The sequence below is a fragment of the Pipra filicauda genome, unplaced genomic scaffold (genome assembly GCF_003945595.2).
Source record: "Pipra filicauda isolate LSUMZ 115617 unplaced genomic scaffold, ASM394559v2 scaffold179_size1759329_pilon, whole genome shotgun sequence".
NCBI classification, from domain to species: Eukaryota; Metazoa; Chordata; class Aves; order Passeriformes; family Pipridae; genus Pipra; species Pipra filicauda.
This window is the reverse complement of record NW_024104286.1, coordinates 1,066,028-1,088,987: the sequence shown is the minus strand read 5'-3', so window position 1 is coordinate 1,088,987 and position 22,960 is coordinate 1,066,028. Positions and strand designations below refer to the sequence as shown.

The window sequence follows — 22,960 nt, the reverse complement described above, 5'->3', positions numbered from 1 at the left end:
GCTAATTTCTGTGGTGTTTCAACCCTGGCACCATTGTGGGACACACAATTACTTAATTATTCTCTCAGTGAAAACACTGATCAAGCACTGGCACAGCTTTGCTATTTCACAGCCACATTCCTGTGTGCTTGCTACTGTAGTTCTACAAACAATGAACCCTTTGAGTTTGTGTATGGATTTTAAACTGAAAAAAAGGCAGTGACCATTTAAAAATATATCTATAGGAGCCTATTATGTCTGATTTCTTTTTGTACTACTGCTTGATTATTCCTGACATGGGGATTAAGAATCTACTCAATGATACATGTCCTGGTGATGATATAGTCAACTGTTCTTATCTTAGTTGTGAACAATCTAGTTTAAGATGTTTTTTTGGTCATTAAGCCAATTACTGACGTGATTTTGTGGGTGTTGTTCACCACATATGCTACAGTGCACCAGTATCTTTAAATAACGAGCAGACCATGTATAATGAAATAACAAGTCTTGTACTTCCCACAGAAACATTTGTAGAGCAGTTGTTTTAGTTTTAATGATTATGGGAAGAGCTCTGAGATACCAGCTTTACATTTTTCATTGGGAGTTCAAGACTTAACACAATGAGGGCCCACTGCTGAAGCTGTTCATCAAGGTTTCTAGTTGCCAAAGAGATGCATCCTCCTTTGACAGGAGAAAAAGTCAGGAATACTTTGTTTTTGTAGCTATTGCAAATTCACTGATTTTCCTGAACTCATGATTGGCAGGAGCTTGGGCTGCAGCTTGCCAGGTGGACATCAGGGAACTGCAAGTGAGAGTAGCAATCCACAGTTAAACTGTTATTTTTCAGTGGTCTTAATAAAAATGATGGGAAAGAGGCCTCTCATGCAGGGAAGATCTGAGAGGTCAACAAAATGTCCTGGCTTCGACTGGAAGAAATAAGAAGAAAAGAAATTCCTGAACTTTTTCATACTGATAAACTGAAGGAGGGGTCCCCAAAAATCTTCATGTTGAGAGTACTATCTCCAAATTGACCCTGCCCCAACAACATTTTGATGCCACAGGCTATTTTCATGAAGGATTTCATCTTAGACAAATTGGATTTTTCCACTTAATAATGTTAAACGTAGATCCTTAAACAACTCTAAATCCCAGCTTCCTGTTTTTATCTGCCTACCACAACACAGGTATTTGGAATAAATTTTGATATTAAATCATCCTTTTTTTTTTTCCTTCCCTTTTTTTTTTCTCCCCTCCGCTACTAGCAATCAAATCCACTGAGTTAAGCACTTTGGAAAAGGGAAAACCAAGCCAATAGAGTCATCAGCAAACATTTAATTAAAAGGCGAGGCTGTCTTCCCTAATTAGGTACCGTCGTTTTGATTGGAGACATTTCCTTTCTGGGTGCCTGAAGTCTCTCCCAAACTGAGCAGACACTGAGCACCTCCTAGTGGCCCGAGTTCGAAAGACAAGGGCTGGTTGTGGTCGCTAAAGATATTTCTGTCTAGTAATCCCTGTTCGAGTGCTTTTCTGGGCCAGTGGAGTGACAGGCCCTGCGGAGAGACACCCTGAGGGGCTGGGTCTTGCGGCTGCCACTGCCAGCCTCCTCTCCCTCTCACTGCAGACAAGCAAACAAACACATTTTTCCCCCTGTGTTGCTTTTGTCCAAGTATCGGCTCTGTTTCTGATGGAGAATGAATCTCTTGTTAAGATTTTAACTATCTTTTCAACACTTTTTCTCTGCAACTTGCATTTCAGTTCCACGATGTTTTCAATTAACGTACAAAGAAGGGATGAGATGCTGTTTCCTCCTTCCACTCCTTGGACATTTATTTCCATCTTGCCTTGGAAATGGCAGGGAAAGTAATTTTTAAAATGGAGAGGGAAGACAACAATATTCACACAACCTTCCAGTAGTGAAAAGGAGAACATGAGGGTTTTAAGACTCTCATCCAGCTCCACCTACAAGAAAACAAACTCAGTCAATTTTTGAAGAGCTTGTCAATAGGTGGGTCCTTCTCCATCTGGAGTGAACTTGACATGTTCTCAGGGCTCATCCTGCTTTTGCAGGGATTCTCTTGAAGACAAAACATGACATTAGTGCTCATGTTTGTAAGAGTCTGTGTCAGGTTTGCAGCCTTGGCCCTCTTACTAGACTCAAAATGCTTTGCTCTAAAAATGCAGTAAGATGAATTTGAATGCTTCCCAAATTGTGAAATGGTGTTGCTGTGCTTTGCTTGGAGGACTTTGCATTCAACCCCTTGGAAAACGGGAAGAATCATAATCATGAATTCTGCAAAATAGTAGTGATGTGTTTGGTGACTCTGGTGACTCTGCCAGTAAGTATTCATCCAGATGAAGGAAAATAATGTACAAACAGAAAATAATGTACAAAATAATGTACCATTAGCATTGAAAAAAAATGTTCTGATAATCTCTCGCAGAAAATATCAAGTTATTTAAATACAAACAGTGCTGAAACTCACACAACAGAACCTGAATAAAGGATATGAAAAGGAGCTAGTGAAATTCAAGAAGGGGACTTTTTACTGAGAATAGATTCTTCATAACTCTACAATTTAAACTACATACTTTGATTTAACATCCTATCTAAACTAAGCATGGGATAAGCACTTTTGATATAATCCTAAGGTTAAAAAGAACTAGGAATGTGTCCTTATGTATATAATTCTGAAACAGTAAGAGCACGGGGAGGCACTAAAAAGTAATCATAATTCTTCATTTGCATAATCCACTTAACGCACACGTTCTCTTCGTTCTGTTTGCAGTCTCAGTGATGGATTTTCAGATAATACAGAGATAGAAATTTGAATATTTAAAGCATGGCACTTTCAGTATCATAGAAGCTGGAAGATGACAGAGGCACCTTGAGCAATTTCAGGATCAGGGAGAAGCTCGCAGACACCAAAGTCTGTTTGCTTGGAATCTCACTTCCTAAATGCCAAATGCATGCTGCAAGAAATTAGATCCCCAATTCTTTTTCTCATCCACTAACATCAAAGATCTGGCAACAATTTTTACCATCAAGGCGGCAGAAAAAATCTGATCCTCCAGCAGAAGAAAAATAACACAAAGAATTTGGAAGGGGGTAGAGGGGTGGGGAAGAAAACAAAAGAAAACTAACCTTGCAATTTTCAACTTCAAAATATAATTGCACTGCTGTGGGCAAGACAGTCTGAATGATAATGACTTTTTATATCTCCACATGTTATGCCATTTCAGAACCTTAATTTATGTGTAGTTTTTTTCACAATCTGTTTATTCTGTTAAGAAAGAGTTAGTTTCCACTGACTTAATCAGATAGGTTGTTGTCCCATTGATGTATAAAGCAGGGCAGAGAGACTTGGTACATCTAACTTGAAAGGAGCTGAGTCATCTTGAAATAATATCCTTAGTCTCTGCTAAGCATGGAAAGGAGTCTTGAGCTGGATTTTTGTATTAAGAGCAGAATCCAGAAGACAAATGCTTTTTTGATTGCACTGCACATAAGCCATGCTCTTGTTAGGAGTGTCGATGTAGTCAGAATGATCAAGAACAATATGAAGATAGTGTTACTGAGAAAGCCAGTGCCAAGACATAAAAATCCCAAATGGGTTACTCTTGGCAAGCTGGTATGCCAACAGCTCATTCTTCTTCTTACGTAAACCAGTCCCCTAAGCCAGCCTGAAGCCCAACAGAATGACTTCACAGGAAACATAAATTACAACAGATAAATATACACATCATATCAAACTAAGCAGACGCAGTGTGAATCTCAAAGGGGAGGCTTATGAAATCTTGGCATGCGGCTTGAGAGGTCCTGGTTCTTGTTTGCCACAGGATTTTCAGTGAGGCTTTCACAAGATTTTATTCAAGGTAAGAGAAGAAAAAATCTGAGCTACAGCTTATCTAGATGTTATGTATTGTACCTGAATCATGTAGTTATACTGTTGCCACTTCATTAAAAACTAGACTGTTGCCATTTCATAAAAAATAATTTTTTTTCTATTATTAAAAAGGAAAAAGTAAAACATTCAGGTAAAATATTCTGTTTCACTTGATTTATTTCTCTAAGCGTTTAAGCCTTTCCAGTGACTAAATTATACAAATAGATTGGACAAATATTAAAACTTGCCAGCCTTTTATCTGGGAGTAGATGCCACATCCTTCATTTTATTTCCATCTACAAATGGATATAGACTATACAATCTTGTGTATTTAACAATTCTAAATGTGACATTCCTGTTCTGCCTTCTAAATAACTTTACCTGGTCCTATTGCTACAGGTGAGCAACAGCTCAATTAAGAAAATACACAATAAAATCTATGCCTAAGATTACAGTAGCTAATGGAGGATTGTTACAATATCTTGCAAAACTGGAAATGAATATCAGATATTTAGTGGGAGCTCATTATTAAGTAATGAGGTTATAAACCTAGCATAAGCAGTTTTATAGTGGATTTTATGAAGCCCTAAAGGCCAAATCATTGTTAAATTTCATTAAAATTGTGGGAAGACTTCCAGATGGATAAAAAATGGAAACATTTTTTTCTGTCTAAAACGTAACATTAATTAAACAAGCCCTTCTGGGAACAGAAAAACAAAAGTCTAGATTAGCACAAACTATGTCTTTTGTCCCCTAAATCCTCACATCCTGGTACCCCAGCTCCTCCCTATATCCTCACCAGACAAAAGGAAACAATTGCCTGATCATTTTGCCAGCCAACTGTTGCCTTAAACAAGGAATAAAAGCTGAATCTTGTATGAGTGGGGCATTCTTTCTGGGTGTGTCCCTGCTATGCAGCTGCCAAATTTTATGAAAACATTAGGAACTAATAAACCAAAATGTCTACTCTTTGAAATTGGGTTGAAATATGACAATTCATTAAAAAGTTGTGGGGAAACTGGCGAAGGGGATGAGAGATTGATTGGTCAAACTCTGATGTGTATATGACCTGAAAAGTTTAAGGCATACATCTTAATGTTCATCAGATAAGTTGAGCAAACTGCTCCCTGGGTGCTAAGCTCCTTATAGTGGGGGAAGGGCCCTGTAATTGGTAACTTGTCAAAAACTAATGAACCAAAAGACACTGTCCCATTAAAAAACAATAACAAAACCCAAAACCCAAACCCCCAAGACCCCCAAAGCTCACCACCTTTTTGGTTTGGAGCTCTTTCTCTGTTGAGGCATGTCCCAGGCGCACGTAAAGCTTGTCTTCATAGAAGTTACTAGCTACATTTGCAAAATGGTTTTTCCTTACAGAAAGGTACTCTTAAATAACCTCTTAAATACTAAATAAGTATTCTTCACAACTGTAACATTTCAACTGTTAGAATAAACAGTTTATATGTACATTCTCAACGTACATATAAATAAGTAATATAAACAGGTAATATAAACAAGTGAAGAAAACTGTAACAATTTTGATTTCAAATAGTATTGCAAAGACTACAAATGGTGGAGAAAGCTGAATGGGGCAAGCTGAAAAGCAACCGTGCCCTGAAAGTTGCTATCTGGTTTATTTTGTGCTACCTGCCTGTACTGGATGCACTATTTGCTGAGTACAATAGATATTTTCCAAATATAGAGACCAGTATCAGCAGTAGTGACAAGTTCTCCCAGGCTTTTCTGTTGGCACAAAACTGTCTGAAGGCTACTTACTTTCTTCCTCTCTCTTCAAACCCTCGGTTATCTCATCTTGGCAAGGGCTCAATCTCCCTGTGCCTGTGGTCAGCCCTGCACTGGTACACTATCTTCCTGACAGAAGCCTCATTTCAGGGAGTGTTTATTTCACAGTCCAGTTTTCTGAAAAATAACTAAAACCAGCTGCAGGCTCAACTTTCTGAAGTGTCCTCAAGTCAGTAGTTGCTTTGAAACTGTTTGTCTGAAATAAATTTTGTGAGTATTTCCGAATAATTTCAAGAGCACTGGTGTGTCAAGGGCTTTTTGCAGCACACTTTAGAGCTAAACTGGAAAAGCTCCCAGCTGAGCTCAGACAGTGTCCAAGGGTGTTGTCCAAGGTTAGCATTCATAAAGCTTTTCTAGGGAACTTAGCACATTGATTTATTAATTGAAAAGAACATAGCAAGCTGACAATTTCTGTCAGTCAGGTTCCATGTTTGTGGACTGGAAGTTTGTTCATGATCTGTAATTAGCATGTTAATTGAGTTAGGTGATGCTACTTAATCAAATTCCTGTATGTTTAACCATCTGGGGAGAAGAAAAGAGCATGCAATGAGCCTGATTATATAGGAACAGTCCTTGAAGATTATGCAAGAAAGAATCACATAAATCCAAAAAATCAAGCTGAATTGGAGGTGAAGGTGCGTGTGGAAATACGCATAACGAGAAAATGGTATAACAGAGCTAGTGACTCTGGGAATTCTTAGTCTGCTGGGCATCATACAAGAAATTTAATGTTGGATGTAAGAGCACATGAGGTACCTTATACTCTCAGCACTTTCTGAAACAAATATAATTATTTCCAAAATGAAGAACAGAAAGGCCATTTCTGGAGCTGGAAACTGTTTGGAGTAGTTTTGGCTACTATTTGGACCAGTTTTAACCTATCACTAAAGTAATTTGTGTAGTGTAATAACACGTTTTCCTTAACATCTCTCAACTCTTTGAGATAAATTATGTGGGTAGAGAACACTAATGCTTTTTTTTTAAAGTAATTTTTTTATACCATAGTGGACTTATCTGGTCTATTATTTGAAAGCTGAGTTTGTAGTACTGATAATTCAGCCTAAACCTTATTTTAGCCAAGAACAAATACTTTTGTAGGAATTACAGATGACTCTTTGCTTCCTTAGCAGCATTTGATAGAAAGTGTTACTTTGGCTTAAGAGGAAAATAACAAGGCACAATCTTGTGGATGAGTCTTGTGGCTAGAAGGAACCTGCAGGAACACCGAGTATGAAGAACATAAGACAGCAATGCAGCTAACAGCTGCTGGACGTATCTTTAGGATGACCTAGAATGTGAAGCAGTAAAATTGGGATGATGGATCTAAAGCAGACAGAAGTGTCTGGAAAAGGGAGATTGAATTAAGCTGCAGAAGGTGCTCAGAATGAATCCAGCAACTGAAGAAATCATATTGTGTCTACGTTGCATAATCTTAAAACATTAATACCTATGAATCCAACCAAACCAACTTACTTAGAAAGATTTTTTGAGCAGTTATATAAATAAAAATTTCAATTATTAATGCACACTGGAAATAATCATAAAAATCTTGCTTTCAAAGATGAGAAACAATCAGCATGTATTAGAATAACTACGCAACTTTCAAGTTGGCAAAATGAATGGGGAACAGAGCATTCAAAATTGTTTGCCTGCCACTCATGTTTATCTGCTCATAATTTTCTATTGCATCATCTGTGAATCACTTTCATTATTTCTGAGTAGGGAGCATTGCCAGCTCTCTGAGACACGTTGCTGAGTGCATCAAATGATACAGCCACAAGAAAGCCAGGAAGTCAGGAATGAATTCTTACCTTGTTCATGTCAAATGTGTGAAATACTTGTTCAACATAGCTGTTAGCTTCCGGAGTAAGTCCGTGTAGATCCAGGACATGTTTAAATTCATGTAGACAAAGTTGTCCAGATGGGCACTCCTTCATAAATTTTGTGTACCAGTGGTGAATTTCCATAGCATTAATGTCATCTGCTGATCCAGCAGCACCCATTGCATCAAACATACCAGGTAACTTTTTTCAGTATCTATTCATCCAAATGCTGATTCTTGCTTCCAAACAATGATCATTCAAACACCAACTCTGCCTTCGAGAGCTACTTTAAACCTCTTACAGATCGCTACCAGAATAGACTAAGTAAATATAGCACCCTAGCAAGATTACTGGCGGCCAGTTTTAGTGCCCCATGGTTTTATCAGCTGATTACAATCTTTGTGCACAGTCAGTCTGCAGAGCCTCAGATGAACTGATTATACCATTGCATTATATCTTGCATTGGCACCTGTGGTGCTAAAATAATTTAAACTGGATGGGTATTGAAAGGGCAACATGCAGGAATATTCAGAGTAGTTTCTAAACCTTCATTTTAGTAATTCACAAAGTTTTAACTAAAACTTCAACCCCATTTTAATACTCGGATACGATTTGTGCAGCTGCCTTGTGGTAAATGACTTTTCATTTTTATTACTTCTGTATGTACCCTGATCCAAATCTTACCTTAAAAATCAAAACTGCAACACAATTTGACTTGGATAACTTGAAAAACCCGAAAGTAGCTGTACACTAAGCACAAAAAACTTGCCATTGTCTTTAGACAGCAGTTCTACAAGCATCTCAGTCTTCTGTAAGCTAATGTCCTAAAAATTGCTCCTGCCACTGCCCGTTCAATCCCATCCATTCCCTTCCCTTAGGCCAGCATGAATGTTTGTGGTTGCATTTGGGAAAAAGTATAAGGACAGATCCAGGCAAAATCTTGAATTGAATAAGCTTTGGATACTAATAAATATAGACTGAATACTAAAAAATATAGTTAGCTTTAGACAACATTATTTACATTTTTGCATTGCCTGGTCTCACAAAACTTTGGGTTCTACAAGAGAACAGATAAAACAAGGGTGGAAAAGGGTGGCCAGCAGTAGAAGGGGTGCTGAACTGCTGCTTCTGCTGCTTCAAATTGTTTGTGGAAACTTCTAGTGCCATAACATCTGTGCTGTATTGTGGTACATAGCACTGTACAGTTTTACAGCTTTAAGCCTTACAGTGCATACTGTGGCATGCACTAGTTGTGGTAGAATGTTAAAATACAACTGTTACACTTCAGCCCACTGCAAAGGTGCTGTCTCACCAGCGGCACTCCCGTGGTGCATCACAAGAGGACAGAGAGCACCACCTGAGCAGCATTTCTCTGCACAGCCTGGCTGCCCTGGGGTGCTGTGCAGCTGCACGAGATGAATTTTCCTCTGGGCTGAGGTTCATGCTGGTTCAGTTGCAAAAGCCACGTCAACAGTCGCAAGAGACAAATTCAATCTTAAAACTGCAAAGAAACTGAACGCTGCTGTTGGACATGTCATGAGACCTGTTTTTTGGGTGCCAAAGGGATGAGTGGTGGTGCACCTGTGGGGTGTGAGCAGTGAGGGTGGCATAGTCAGATGGGCGAGATGCTCATGCTGCATGAGGTTTAGGGTAGGCTCTATGCCGTGGCACACAGATTCACGTGGACATTTTGAAGTCAGTTGAATTCTTCAGGCAAACAAAGAGCTGTGACATGCTAATTATGTAAGATAAGAATTGCAAGGTATTCTCAGAAATGGTACAAGCCTTTACTGCAAAAGGACAACAAGCTAGACTGTCACTGGAACAGACTTTCAAAACATATTTGTAACCACATAAACTAGAGTGTGCAGCCAGTCAGGGCAGTGCTGCTGAGGAGGCAGAGAAAAGGGAAAGAAGCACACTGAAGGACTTCAACAGTGACATATACCATAGCTATCATTAAAAGGTGATTTTTTTTTTTTAATCTTTAGTCTTCCCTTGCACCGCTTTCAACAGATTCCCCAGAGCAACAATAGCTGCCCACTAATGTGCTGTCAGTTATAAGATCAAGACCTTCAATACTGAGAAGCAGCAGGGATTTTCTATATGATATATTGATTAAACTAGAATAAATATGAAACATGTGAAGTGATATTTGTAAAAACTCCACTTCAAAATATCACTCATAGGCAAAGAATGCTGTATTTGTAATAACCAAGAACGGCAAGCAAAAGAAAGGTAGCTTGAAGTGTCAATCTTCAGCCTCTTATTGTTCATCAAATCTAAATTTTCAGCAGCTAGGAACTGGAAATGCCGACAGAGAATTTTCCGGTGTATATCAGCCAAATTGCTTGTTCAATGAGAAGAGAGAGTTTTAAAAAACTCTGTTGTTACTTAAACTTCCTTTCCCTGATCCCCTGAAATAATAGCAGTATTCAAAAGAAAAAAAAATCAAAGGTTTGAACATAAGTTTCAGGAGCCATAGATGATTTTTTTTTTTTTTTTTTTGGTAAATACAGGGGTCTGCAATAATTTTTTATATGTTTCAATTTTCAAACATTCTTCTGAAAAAAGCAACAGCATAAATGCAAGTATCAAAAACTATGCCATCTCAGTCCCATCTCATTCCTTGAAAACACGCATATTTCTTTCATATGGAATGGAAGACTCTCCTAACTCTGCTGTGATTGTTCTTCTGGAAGACAAGGTTAAAATGTCAGAAAAATCTACATTTACTGAAATAATTCTTCAAGATAATCTTCAAGCTATTGTAAATTACCTATTTGATGAATCTGAAAAAAACCACTTAAATTTTACACTGAAGCATTTGACAAAATAAGCATATGAACAAGCATGAGATGCTTATCAGCAAAGGTCGTAATTAAAAAAGAAGTAAGAGAAAACAACCAGAATATTTAAAGAAGCAGTGCAATAACCCAGAATAAAATGGAAACATGGAAGTTCGAATTAAGTGCAAGTAGGAGAAGAAACTGCTTGTAGAGGAATTTCTGTTGGCCACGTTCCTATTAGAATAGCTTTACTGAGGGATTATAGTGATGAAGTTCACACAGATTAGAAGGGCTATGCTGGCAACACTGTTCTTTTTAGCCATTTAAAATCCTCACTTTCACTCAGGAAAAGTTACTTCTCTATTTAAAGCCCAGTTTTCTCATATTTATTGCATCTCCATATCCAGGTTAGCTGGGCATTACATTTCTTCATGTGTATTACCCTCCAAGCAAAGTCTAGAAGTAAAATGAGGGAGAATGTAGAGGTAGAGAAGAACTTGCATTGTAAGTCTGTAGGAAATGTGATACAAAGGGGAGGAAAGGCAACTGGAAGAAGCAAAGAAACTGGTAGCAGAGGGACTGGCAGGACTTTGAGAGTGTAAGGCACTTCAAGAAAGGATAAAAAAATTTTATATTAAATTCTGCCATAAACATGAGGCATGGAAAGAAGAAGCTGAAATTATAATCAGAGTAAAAACCAGAATTTAATTCTATAGACTTTAATCCAACATCAACACTTGCAAACAGAAACCTATTGTCTGAGTAGTGTCTGTATCAAAGATACACCATGTACTTATTTTCCACTGAATATGATTGGATAAACCCATCCAGGTCACGTGGAATCTCTCAGCACTGTACTAGATCTTCATATGTAATATTTAGACATACTTGCACCTTCATATGTAATAGTGGGGACTCAAGGCTATTGACACATGTCATGAAGCAAAAACCCTTGAGAGTCTGATAAAATGTATCTAGGAAATTTCAAGTTTTCTACAGATGATGCCATAAGATATAGGGGAAAGTTTAATGAAGCATTTGAAACACAAAATTGCAGACAATGAGAACAATAATATCAGGATAGAGAAATCCACATCTATTTTAGACAGAAGATTCAAGGGACTAAACTCTGTCCCCCACTTTTCCCCATAGCTAAATTCTCCCTAAGTCTCTCTCAGTGTTTCGTATTAGCACTGTCAGCCTCTACAAGCCACAGGAATAAGATGTTTGGACTTATGGATGTAGGAAGACAGCACCATTTAGAATTTTCATTTGATCCCTTTACTACAGTGACAGCCTTAACTATAGCTGTAAAAATCACAGGTGACTGAACTGAAAAGTCTTACTTTCCTTTAACCTCAAGACAGTCTTTTTGGAATTCTGTGAAATATTCCTGCAAAATAGTTTGAGAAAGAATCAGATTTCTTTAAGAAAAAAGTGTCTGTACTTATAATGTGGGACTGATTAGCACAAGGTGGTATGGAGGCTAAAAGTAAATATGAGTTAAAAAAAAATAGATAATTTCATGGAGGAAAAGTCCATTTAACCCATTTGTTGAACTTATTTCCAGGCCATAGGCTGCTGGAAGCAGAGTGTGACTAAGGAATGTCTGTTCCCTAGGCATGTGCTTCTGGCTATTGCCAGAGACAAGACAGTGGACCTGAAGTATCTTTGACCTGTCTAGTGAAGTGTGGCTATTTTTATATGCCAGACATGACCCAGAGAGTGTTTAACTGGCTTATCTTTATTCAGCTGGTAGTCAGACTGAAGATAAGTCATTTTGGAAAAAATGTTGGTGTTCTGAGGGTCCTGTCTTAGATGGATGTCTGGGTACAATACAGGCAAACTCACTTTATTTGTAAGTTGCATAATTATCATAAAAGCATTGATGGTAAATTGTATTTTCTGTACAGTTTCTATTTGCATCTTCCCATAATTTTTTTTTACACATGCTTAATGCTTCTTTATTAGGACACTTTTCTTTTTAATTTACTTATAAGTTTCTCAGTGTACTTGTATGTGAAAATATGCAATTCTGAACACCCAGTAAGAAACCTGTAAATTAGTGCCTTGTTATTGTGTTAGGTCCGATACCTGTTTTCTTAAGTGACAAAACAATACATATGCAGAAATCTACTACCAAAATCATGGAGCATACAGGGACAAAAGAATGGTTCTCAAACTTTATTAGATGCCTTTTAAAATTAGTTTTGTAAGTGGTTTCTGAATTGTCGTTAAGGTTACTTAAGTAATATTCTAATGCTACTAAAGCCCTTTCTAAGGTATTAAGGTGACACCGTTAATCCATAATCTTTCTGGAACTCTTACACAACACACAGTGTTCTATCTTAAAAAAAAAAAAGGCAACCATCCCCTTTTCCCTACCCTACGTGGGAAAGAGAGATAGGATAAATAAAACTTATATCCTTCAGAGGGATACTAAATATCATAAAGTTCACCAAAAGGAATTAATGAAACAATTTCACAATTAATATCTGTAAAGTGGTTATACAAACATACATAACGTGCTTAGTAGTATTAGCCTTGAAAAGATAATTTGATTTGATAGCAGTAATTGCATGTAACCTGCCAGTCCCTCCCTGGGGTAGAGCCTGGAATTCCCTGAGCAGCAAGACCAGCGCAAAGTGAACAAGCAGAGGAATTCGTGGTGCACCAGGCATCATCTTCCCACTGAGCACATGGACACAGAGGGACTCAGTGGTAAACAGGAGCAGGTTCAACTCCAGTGCACCAGGGGATGTCTCCCCACAAATAATCCATAGATAGACATCTCTGCTGTCTGTACGTATCTGTGCTTATTGATGGACTTGCTCCTTACTCTGGAAGCCCAGGACCAGCCACATTTTTCTTATTTTGTTCAATAACAAGAAATATTTGAAAATCAAATGTAGTTTACCCTATGAAGGCACTGCAGTATTTCTGCCATCTTTCTCTTCAGGCTACTAAGTTTTCCTTGAAAAGCTATGTTGCAGCTCATAGTTTTGCTGCAGTTCGTAAGCACAGTCTGCTTTGTAGATATGATGACAGATAGAATTTTTCTCTTTCATTTTTAAACAGTATGAAATAGTCTTTATAATCTAAACAGACTGGTTTGTTTTATATCATAGACAAAGGCAACCCTGAACTTCCTTTAAAATGTATTTCTGCTAAGAACTCCTATAAAAATTCATCAGCGTGTAGAGAATTAGTAGCTAGTTAACTCACTGTGGTTAATAATCCATAACAGAAGACATGCAAACAGTGGCCTGTAAGGTTCATGTATGGTCAACAGCAACTAATGTAAAATGGACTCGTGATTACAGTAACTTTGTAGCATATCCAAAGTCTGAACCTTTGACCAGCCACAATGCCATTTTTTTACATTAGTAAGTTCAGGCTGAAAAAACTTGTGACTTTTGCCACTCCTGCTTTACTGTTGTCAGAAGAACCCTGGGTAGTTGAGAGCAAGGTCTGTTAATAGGATAGGATGAAGGAAACAAAAAGGAAAACAACATCTTTTTTTATCTTACTATCAGCATTTGGTATTACATCCTGAGAGGCAACACACAAAAATAAAACCAGCATGGAATTTAATTTAAATGAAAGATGCGTGAAGACCTTTTGACCTTTCATAGTTTATATTCCTCAAGAGGAAATTCATCACCACTGTGCTATGCAGCACTGACTGTGCATAAAAGTTGTTTCATGCCACCACAGCAATCTCAAGACAGTTCCTAGCTGCTGTAATTCCTGAGAAACTTTATGAAAAAATACCAGCAGGAACAACATTTATTCAAATGTTTTTTAACAAGTATTCCTCTGTGTTTTAGTCTGAAAACCTGACAAAACTACACATTACAGGACTTACAATAAGAAACTACACTCTTTGAGTAGGAAGGCATGACTTCAGTGCATTTAAAAGAGGAAAGTAATGCTTAATCAGCACATGCAATTAAAATAAAGGCACAGGATATCTGTTAGAGTTTGGAAAGTAAAGATCATTGCTTCCAGACAATTTTGCTGATGTATTAGAGATTTCTTTTTTGCTTTTTTAAAGTATTTTCGTCATTACGTAACAGGTCATAATATCAGCATTCGTTGTTAAGAGTAAACCACTTGTACTCTAAGCTCTGAAAAATTTGACTTAGACTTACAATCAAAATTTGAAAAGAAACCAAGAGGAAAAAAAAAGTGATTGATGTTCCAAAGCTGTCTGAAGGTTTAATTTCATGAAATGTGCTCTTTAGCTTAAGAAGTGGGGGTTACATATTACATTTGTGAAACCAAGTAGGTTCCTCTCAGCCATTATACTTAGGTGAAAATAGACACCTCATCTGAACTTCCAAATTTGTTAGCTGGCATTTTAATCTGTTCCAAACTTTCATTTTCTGAGAGAATACAATATTCACTGAATTGGTAGAAAATACTAGGAAGATATGGGATGATAGGAAAAAATTCTTAGCCCCTAAAAATCACATGTTCAGCACACAACAGCGAGTATAAGGATTTTACCAAATTTTTTCCATAATACATACAAAAAGGAAAAAGTATTCCAAGTACTCCAAAGTTCATTTACTTACTAAACCAGGACTTCACAGTGCTTTTGAAATATGTGAACTATTCTTGACAGCAAGAGCTGTTTGTATGAGCCTGAAAAACTGACCTCTAATAGACTAATTTTACTTCACTCATAGTTCTTAAAAATCACCATGTTGATATGATTTGTCCAAGACACAGGATACACCTCCTAGAGAAATTCCTCTCAATCTGAACATTTACTCAAAATTAAGCACCCTGCTTTTGCATTGTTGAGTTTGAGAACAAATTTTCCAGCCTGTTATCAAAGAAATTAATGTATTCACAACTCCCCCAAAAAATCCACAAAAAACATTTAAGTGAACTAAGTTCTTTCTTCATTAACCTTTTGATAGTTTTGACTGCCAAAATATTTTGCAACAATAACAGAAAGGTTATCTGAATTAGGCTTAACCTTTTTGTCTGCTTCACATAACTTCAGGCTCTCTGAAGTATTAAACATACTTCCTTAATAAATTTAACAATATAAATCAAAGAATGCCTTTTTTTTTTTTTTTGAAAAAGCATCCACAAGGTATAATAACACCTATATAGTGCCACTTCATCTTGGAATAGAAGTGAATTTTAAAGAAAATTTTTTACATGGGTGTGGCATGATTTTGACTTCTTTAATTGTTCAGGACGAATCTCTGTTCTTATTTGAAAGGAAAAATAATTAGTATTTACATTGACAATGTATTGTGTGTGTATAAAAGGATTTAAGAGGAGAAACAACAGAACAAAAGCAAACAGAGAAAGGAAAGAACACTAATTAAACTCAAGAGGGTAAGAAAGCCCTAACTGAGAAAACTAGTTCTTTACCATCAGCTGGTGAATAACGACATTTTCATAGCTGATTTGTCCTCCTATGCCTTAAAGGTGTCATTAGAGTATCTAAAAATAATAAGTCTGCAGTACCAGAGAAAAAGGCCAGGGCAACTGATAAACCTGCCCTCTAGCACTATTACAAGTTTCATATCTTTTGATCTAAAATGAAACTCACCAGAAGAACCACAACAGGCTGTTTAACACTAGAACAGTTCCTGGAAAAGTTTGAAAAACTGAAGTGTGTTGCTGAGGAAAACCTCTAAGAATGTGAATGTGCACCTTGGACAACCAGCTGCTGGCATTTCCCAGTAACACAAGCCCCCCAGGCACAGGTAGAAGACTTTCCTGATGCTACAAGACAGCATTAGGACAAAATATAAAAAGATTCCTGAAAACAAATCTCTAAGTTTCTTGGGCCCTTGATGGGGAAGCTATTCAAACTTTGCATGAAATTATCTGATCTTTGCTTTTCACATTAAAGGTGTCTGAAAGCTTTTACTTCTAAATTGAATTAGCAATATGCGGAAGCTGGAGAAAAGCAGCTTATTAATGGGGGCAGAGTGAGCTGCAGCTTCTCTGAATGGTACTGTAGTCCTGTCTTCTGAGTTTATTCTACATCTGCACAGTTGTAGAAACAAGTGGGTAGCAATTTGTCCACAGAGGCAAAACATGGCAACTAAACACATGTAACATGGAGTGGTAAAAATAAATCTGAGTAGCTGTACTTACCCAGAGTGACTCCTAAAGCGTAACAATTTCTGTTGTAAATGATTGTGGTGGGTTGTCTCTGGCCAGCTGCCAGGTGCCCACCCAGCCGCTCTCGCATTCTGCCTCCTCAGCAGGACAGGGGAGAAAATAAGATGAAAAAGCTCAAGGGTCGAGGTAAAGAGAGGGAGATTGATTACCAATTACTGTCATGAGCAAAAGAGACTTGACATGGACAAAATTCATTTAGTTCATTCTCAATTAAAATGGAGTACTGTGCTGAGAAAAAAAAGACAAAACAACACCTTTCCCACCCTGTCTCTTTTTTCCATGCCCAACTTCATTCCCTCATTCCTGACTTCTCTGCTTCCTCCCCATGACCAGTGTAGGAAATGGGGGCTGTGGTAAGTCCTTAGCAGCTCTTCTCTGCCTCTCCTTTCTCTGCACTATTTTCCAGTTCTCCTGCAAAAAGGGTGGCTCTTTCCCATGGGATACAGCTCTTCAGGATCAACTTGCTCCAGCGTGGGTATCCACAGGCCACAGCTCCTTCAGGGTCTGTCCACCTGCCATAGTGTGATCCTCTCCATGGGCTTCAGTGTGCATACCTGCTCTAGCGTGATCTCCTCCAGAGGCTGCCAGGGAGTCTCTGCTTGGACACCTGGAGCATCTCCTCCTTCTCTGACTTCTCTCTCTGAAGAGCTGTTTTTCACATGCTTCCCCCCACTCCTCACTGGCTGTGCAGCATTTTGCCCTTTCTCACACAGGCTTTTCCTGAGGCACTGCCATTGTGGCTGCAGGGTTCAGCTGAGCCTTTGGGTAGGTCCAGTGGAGTGAGCTGGAACCGGCTGTGCTCGGCATGGGGCAGTCCTGGCCACTCCCCACCAGCCCTGCAGCCCCCCACCAGTACCCCTGTACATTGCTTCAACCAAAATTTCAGTGCAGCTGAGGATGGGGACAAAAGCAAACACTGTCTGCACTGAAAAACAGGAGGAGCCAATCACTTCCCTTACAAAACTCATTGGAAAAATTTTGTCTATGTATGGCTTGCCACAGTCAGGGTCACCATGGTTTCCAACAAAACAGGAACTCTGCCTGCATCTGTATGTCAGAGAATGGGATACTCTCCCTATTTTTTTTTTTTTCCAAATTACATCACTCTGGATCTTTTATAGTGGAAGATACTCAAATTCTGAGTGAATACAGTCAGGCAGCTGTAGGTTCCCATACTGTGAACATAGATGTAAGACCCCCTAGGGGTGTGCAGGCAAGCTGTTCTCTTAATAGCTTATGCTTGGAAAAAAACTACAGCAGATGTCTAAGTTCAATGACAATAAAAGCAAATACATATGAGGGATGAAGATTTCTAAAGCGCCAAGGCCAGGAAAGATGTGTTCTGGTCACTCAGACAGGGCATCTTTACTGACAACCACAGTGCAGCTTTCCCCTGATAGAGTGGAGGAAAACAAACCATGTGCAACAAATGAAACCGATGCTTTTAAATGTCCCAAGGCTTTAACTTCTTGTAACTTGGTCAGAGCTTTTATGGAGAAAGATTAAAATCATACACACAAAGCATGCTTACAAGGCTTGAGTGCACACCATTCCATTAGAAGAACTAGCAGAAAATTTCCTTAATGGGCAGTTTCTAAATAAGTACACTTTTAAGTAGCTGAAAACTTCTCAATTTTATGATAATTCGTTCAGTTTTTTTTTAACCAGCTGTATAAAATGGCATCTGGCAGCCATAGCGTATAATTTGCTGTGACTAAAATTAAGGAACTGGACTGCAGGCCAACTCTTTGTTGTCTTCACTATGCGTCTGTGATATCAATATGTCTTCCGCACAGTGCCAGCAGAAGAACAGAAAGCTTTTTTTATTTTAATTTTACATCTGTGATGGAAAGAGTTTTTTAAAAAAACACTTCCTTTATTTCAGATAAGAAGTGGGAGCACAGAAAGAGATTTGTCTTAGAGCTGCAGTGAAACCATGGTGGGGCCAAGAAGTAGTGTGTGTAGATCTGACACCTGACTTAGTCACTTGGCATTTTGTGGATGAGATTCCCTCCCACTTCTCTGCCTCCATCCTTGGAAGGGGTGATGAAGAGCTGCCTCCTGCTGTGAGGATGTGACAGCTTCCATTAAACAATTTACAGTGTATTTACTCATGTCACTGCATGCACAGTGCTTGTGAGTTCAGCAAGGAAGGGAAGGGTTGCAAAGGAGAAGAGAGATGAAGGAGGAACTTCTTTCAGACAGAATATTCATGTTACCTCGTCTACATTACCTAATAATCCTTCTCGAATTACTGAATGTTTTAAGATGGATGTAAAACAATCATGGATGTAATTTCAATAAATGAAGTGCAGCCACAATCACAGACAGAGGGTTAACACACCTGGAAACTGTACTGCAAGCTTGTGTGAGACCCCACCGTATACATTCAGTTATTATGCCACTGCACTTAGAGAGTAATGGAAGCCGCTTCTTGCAAGCTTAATGTTACCTGCAAAAAGTCTCACTGGAAAGGCCAACACTGGTAGCATTTCAGATGCGTGTACTTCTGCCCTTAAGGCTGTCATCTTTTCCCAGAGAATAGCGTTGAAAGGCTGTGTTTAATGCATTTCTCCCTATTGGCAGAAAAGTCACTTTAGGGAGCCATTGGTATTTCTGGCAATTTTATTGAACATCTGCTCAGTCTCAGACACATAATAATGATAAGGCTGCTTTATCATGCTTAGAACACACATTTGAAGATACCATTTGACGCATGAACTAAAATCTGGCAGTTCAACTGCAGTGTGCTCTTGTTCTTTTACAAACTGTATCTACTGAATAAAAGAATAACAAAACAAAACACAACAGCTTTTTCTCTATCAGTCACTAAAATATTTTTGAATGATTTCAACATTTTTTCTAATTTAGAGATTATTTTTCTTATCTCAGAAAATGACAGAGTAATTATATTAACAATCTTACTGAGGTAGTTGGACACAGCAGCTATATTCACTGGAAATGTCACCACTTTGCTAATAACTACCTGTAAAACTTCTCCAAATCCCCACCTTTTTTACTTCACAAGTTGATAATTGTTAAATAAGAAACCTGGTTAAGTTTCGATGTTCTAATCTTAGTTCCAGCCTATATTTTTTTCAATAGTTTAAGAAGACTATACTAAACTATATCCAGTGATTCAGTGTAAAAAACTCTTGGAGAGTAGAAACTTACTATGGGACCAGGTGGTCTTTAGACCTGACCTAGAGCTTCTTAGTTTTAATGATCAATGTTAACAGAAGTGTGGAATATGTCCCTCATTCTGTCATTTGCTTAGTATACGACTTCTTTTTGTTTCAGGAGATAATATTTTCAGGCTGAAAATATCTAAAGCTCCTGCAGTAAAAAGTGAAAGAGAGTTGCAAAGAGAGTTTAATAGCACTGCTGCTGCAATGCATCCAGTTTAAATTCTAAGCGCAGTGTTTCAAAGTTATACTCTCAAATCCCAATTCCTCCTCCAAATCTCATAGAAACACAGCATCTGCCAAAAACTTATGTATTCAACTTACACAATTTCCTGACTGCTGAGTTCAGCACTAAACCAAAGATTTCCTCCCTCATCCAAGGACAAACTACTTGCAGCTTCACTTTTAATTCAACTCACTGTCCATAAAAAGGAACAGTCTTTCAGCCCCTGAAAAACAGTCCTGAACACCCACAGGGGGCATGGCTATTACTGGCTTCAGAGACAGACATAAGAGGTGGTAAGAGATGAAAATCCTCATTTCACCCTGCTAAATCCACCATTACACTATGGTGATGTGACAGGAAAAGAGCCAAATACCTGCCACTTTCATCCTGCTGAAGTGCTGAAACCAGGATTAGAGTTATGTAATGTTGTAAAAGAGGAATTCAGCGTGCGAAGGGAGGAATCTCTCAGTTCCTTATTAAAATCACAGCTGAACAGCACTGTCCCTATTGGAACAAACAGCAGCCAAGTCCCCAAAACTGCAACTGTCACCCACGCATAGACTTACAAAAGCACAGTCCAGGTGATCTCTATGCACCTGAGGATTTCTGCTTGCAGTAAAACTTCAGGGCACTGATTCCAGGCTGGTGAAAACTTGATCAGAGGTTTGCTATGTTCTGGACATTTTGCGCAGCGCTCAAACTTTCTCTATATTTGTTCATAAGACTCTGAAACACAAACTGAAATTGGATTCAAACTCACTAGCACACAAGATGAGCAGAGCAGGATTGCTTAAGTATTTGCATAGAAAAGCTTACCTTAAATGACATTTTCAGCTCTTCCACATGCACAGGGAAGATCCCAAATCCCATGAATGCTGTCACTGCACCAGCTTCCCATATAATGGTACAGACTTCTTCAGTACACTAAGCAAGCAGAGAACAGAATAAACTTAAAGAAAGTTAGAGGTACTCTTCCTATTGCCTTCTTAGCAATTAACATGCTAAAGCTGACCACAGTAAGTGTCAAACTAAAACTTGAAATCATGGAAACCACACTGTCCTTAATTTTGAGTCAAGGCTGTGGAAGCAGGTGAAACCTCCACTGGGCTTAGGGCACTGGTCCCAGGGCTCTGGTTTTCTCCAACCCTGCAGCACGATTCTAAAGCTCACTTGGTCCTGAAAGCAGGGATTAAGGAAGGGGTGGCTACCCCAGCCTCTTCAGCAGAAAAAGTGCATTTAGAAGTGTAAGAGCAAAGTGAAAACAAAGAGCTGACAGAAAGGCTTGCTAGTAGGGTCAAGTAGGTTTGAACCCTTCCAAATGATAGCAGTACTAATACTTCTCAGGAAGAGAAAGGGTTGGAAAAATTTGAAAGAAGTGGAGCAAAAGTAGCTCAGGTATCAAACATCTGCTTTTGCTTTGGGAACAAGAGTATATGTTTCTTGAAAAACATGGTCTCCTTGACAGCCTGGCTGTGTAGGGTAGGGTGTGATACACACAGTGTAAGCCAGGAAAATGTTGATTAAATCATCTGTTTTGCCCGCTGGAGTCTAATAGTGTCAGACAGGGATAGACAGAAGGCATCCTTCAATATATTCTTTCATCCAACAGGAGACAGGTACATTTGTACTATGAAGACAAGTGAATTAGAGCTGTAAATTTTGTTAAAGAGCAAATATGAAGTGGTCGGTGGAGTGAAACTTTAGAACTTAATTAACTCACACACACAAAATTGAGCAATTAGCAGGTGAATAGGTACTTTTGCACAAAAAATAAGGAAAATGGGAAACAGACTAAAATTTTTAAGAAACACCTAGTGTTATGTATTTGGATTTTTTTAATGTTGGATATTTTACACTAAAATATCTAGTATTTCAGTATTGACAAGCCAATATTCTGACTCTTGCCATCTCCAGAAAAACTAAATTACTTTGAGAAATCTGCTAAAATAAAGGTTTATTTGGTGGGCTTCCTTTCACTGACTTTTAAGAGAAGCACATGAGAAAATTCAAAGCAAAAATTCCTGGGTTTGATACATATTGTAAAGTGCAGAAATTGATACTGGACACAGCAGCAGTTCAAGATGCCGCATAAAGATAAATGACTGAGGTACTGCTGGAAAATTATTTGTCCAGATACCACCCCCTTCTGATATAACATTATTTTAGTACCTGCATTAGTGTTACTGAAGAGCCTTTTGCATTTATCTTACCTCCGTGCAGGCACACTCTATGTGTCTTTACACACATTTATCCAACAAAGAACAAGACAGTTGGCTGAATGCTACATTGCATTTAACCACCCTGACAGGACTAGGGTCAGACATCCAGCACCCCAGCCCAGAGAGTCTTATTATAGCAAATTTATGAGAGCAGATGTTGCTACAAGCCTTACAAGACTACATGTTGTGTTTGGTACACTGGAGTTAAGCAGCTACATTTTCTCACAGCTGCACAAAGTAGCAGTTATATTGTTCTAACTACATGCTAAAAATGTACCACTGAAGCTAAGCTAGCACGATTAAGGGATCTGAAACCTTGGACAAGTCCTTGACTCTAATAATATGGGTGAACAGCAGGGACTTAGAAAAACCCTTTCTGGTTTTTTTGGCAGTTTAGGGAATAGGTGTTTAATCACTGCTTTTAAAGTCTTCTTTCAGAAAATAATTGAGGCTGTGTTTTCATCAAAAATGTCAGATTTATTGTCTTAACACTATATTTATAAAATAAATTACCAGGAAATGAAGAACAACAAGAATAAACAAGAATTCTATAGATGTCGTTTACATGAAGAGGCATTTATTTTCCAAAAAATGTTGCATGTAGAATTATTTTTAGTTTTTCAAAGTTAGCTACACTCGTGATTTAAATCGTTAAAAGAATAAAATAATCATTTCAATGGGTATGGAAGAAAAAATTCCATGCATCAGACTCAAGATCACACTCAAATCTAGGAAAAGCCTCATGCTATAGTAAATCTTCAGTCTGATCTTGAAGCAAAGTTTATAAAATGCCATCTACAATAAATTCAAGTTTTCTGTGTTAATCTACCAAAGTTTTGATTAAAAACATGGCTTTAGCTAATAAGAGTCAGGTGCTACTGGTTCATCAGGTG

At 38.2% G+C, this 22,960-nt stretch overlaps 1 protein-coding gene across 2 annotated transcripts in view; it reads right to left on the bottom strand.

Annotated features, from left to right (window-relative positions):
• The window catches only part of GUCA1C (guanylate cyclase activator 1C), a 48,705-nt gene extending 27,961 nt beyond the window's left edge, over nucleotides 1–20,744 (bottom strand). The window contains exons 1-5 of one of the 2 annotated variants that reach the window (XM_039379861.1): nucleotides 20,665–20,744; nucleotides 20,415–20,586; nucleotides 18,890–19,013; nucleotides 16,411–16,515; nucleotides 7,478–7,647 (exon numbers count right to left, since the gene is read on the bottom strand). In XM_039379861.1, coding sequence (XP_039235795.1) covers nucleotides 7,478–7,647; nucleotides 16,411–16,515; nucleotides 18,890–18,965 — 351 coding nt within the window. In that variant the 5' untranslated portion in view covers nucleotides 18,966–19,013; nucleotides 20,415–20,586; nucleotides 20,665–20,744. The remainder of the gene's footprint in view (nucleotides 1–7,477; nucleotides 7,648–16,410; nucleotides 16,516–18,889; nucleotides 19,014–20,414; nucleotides 20,587–20,664) is intronic. The other variant, XM_039379863.1, reaches the window with a different exon arrangement.
• Nucleotides 20,745–22,960: the final 2,216 nt, after the last annotated feature.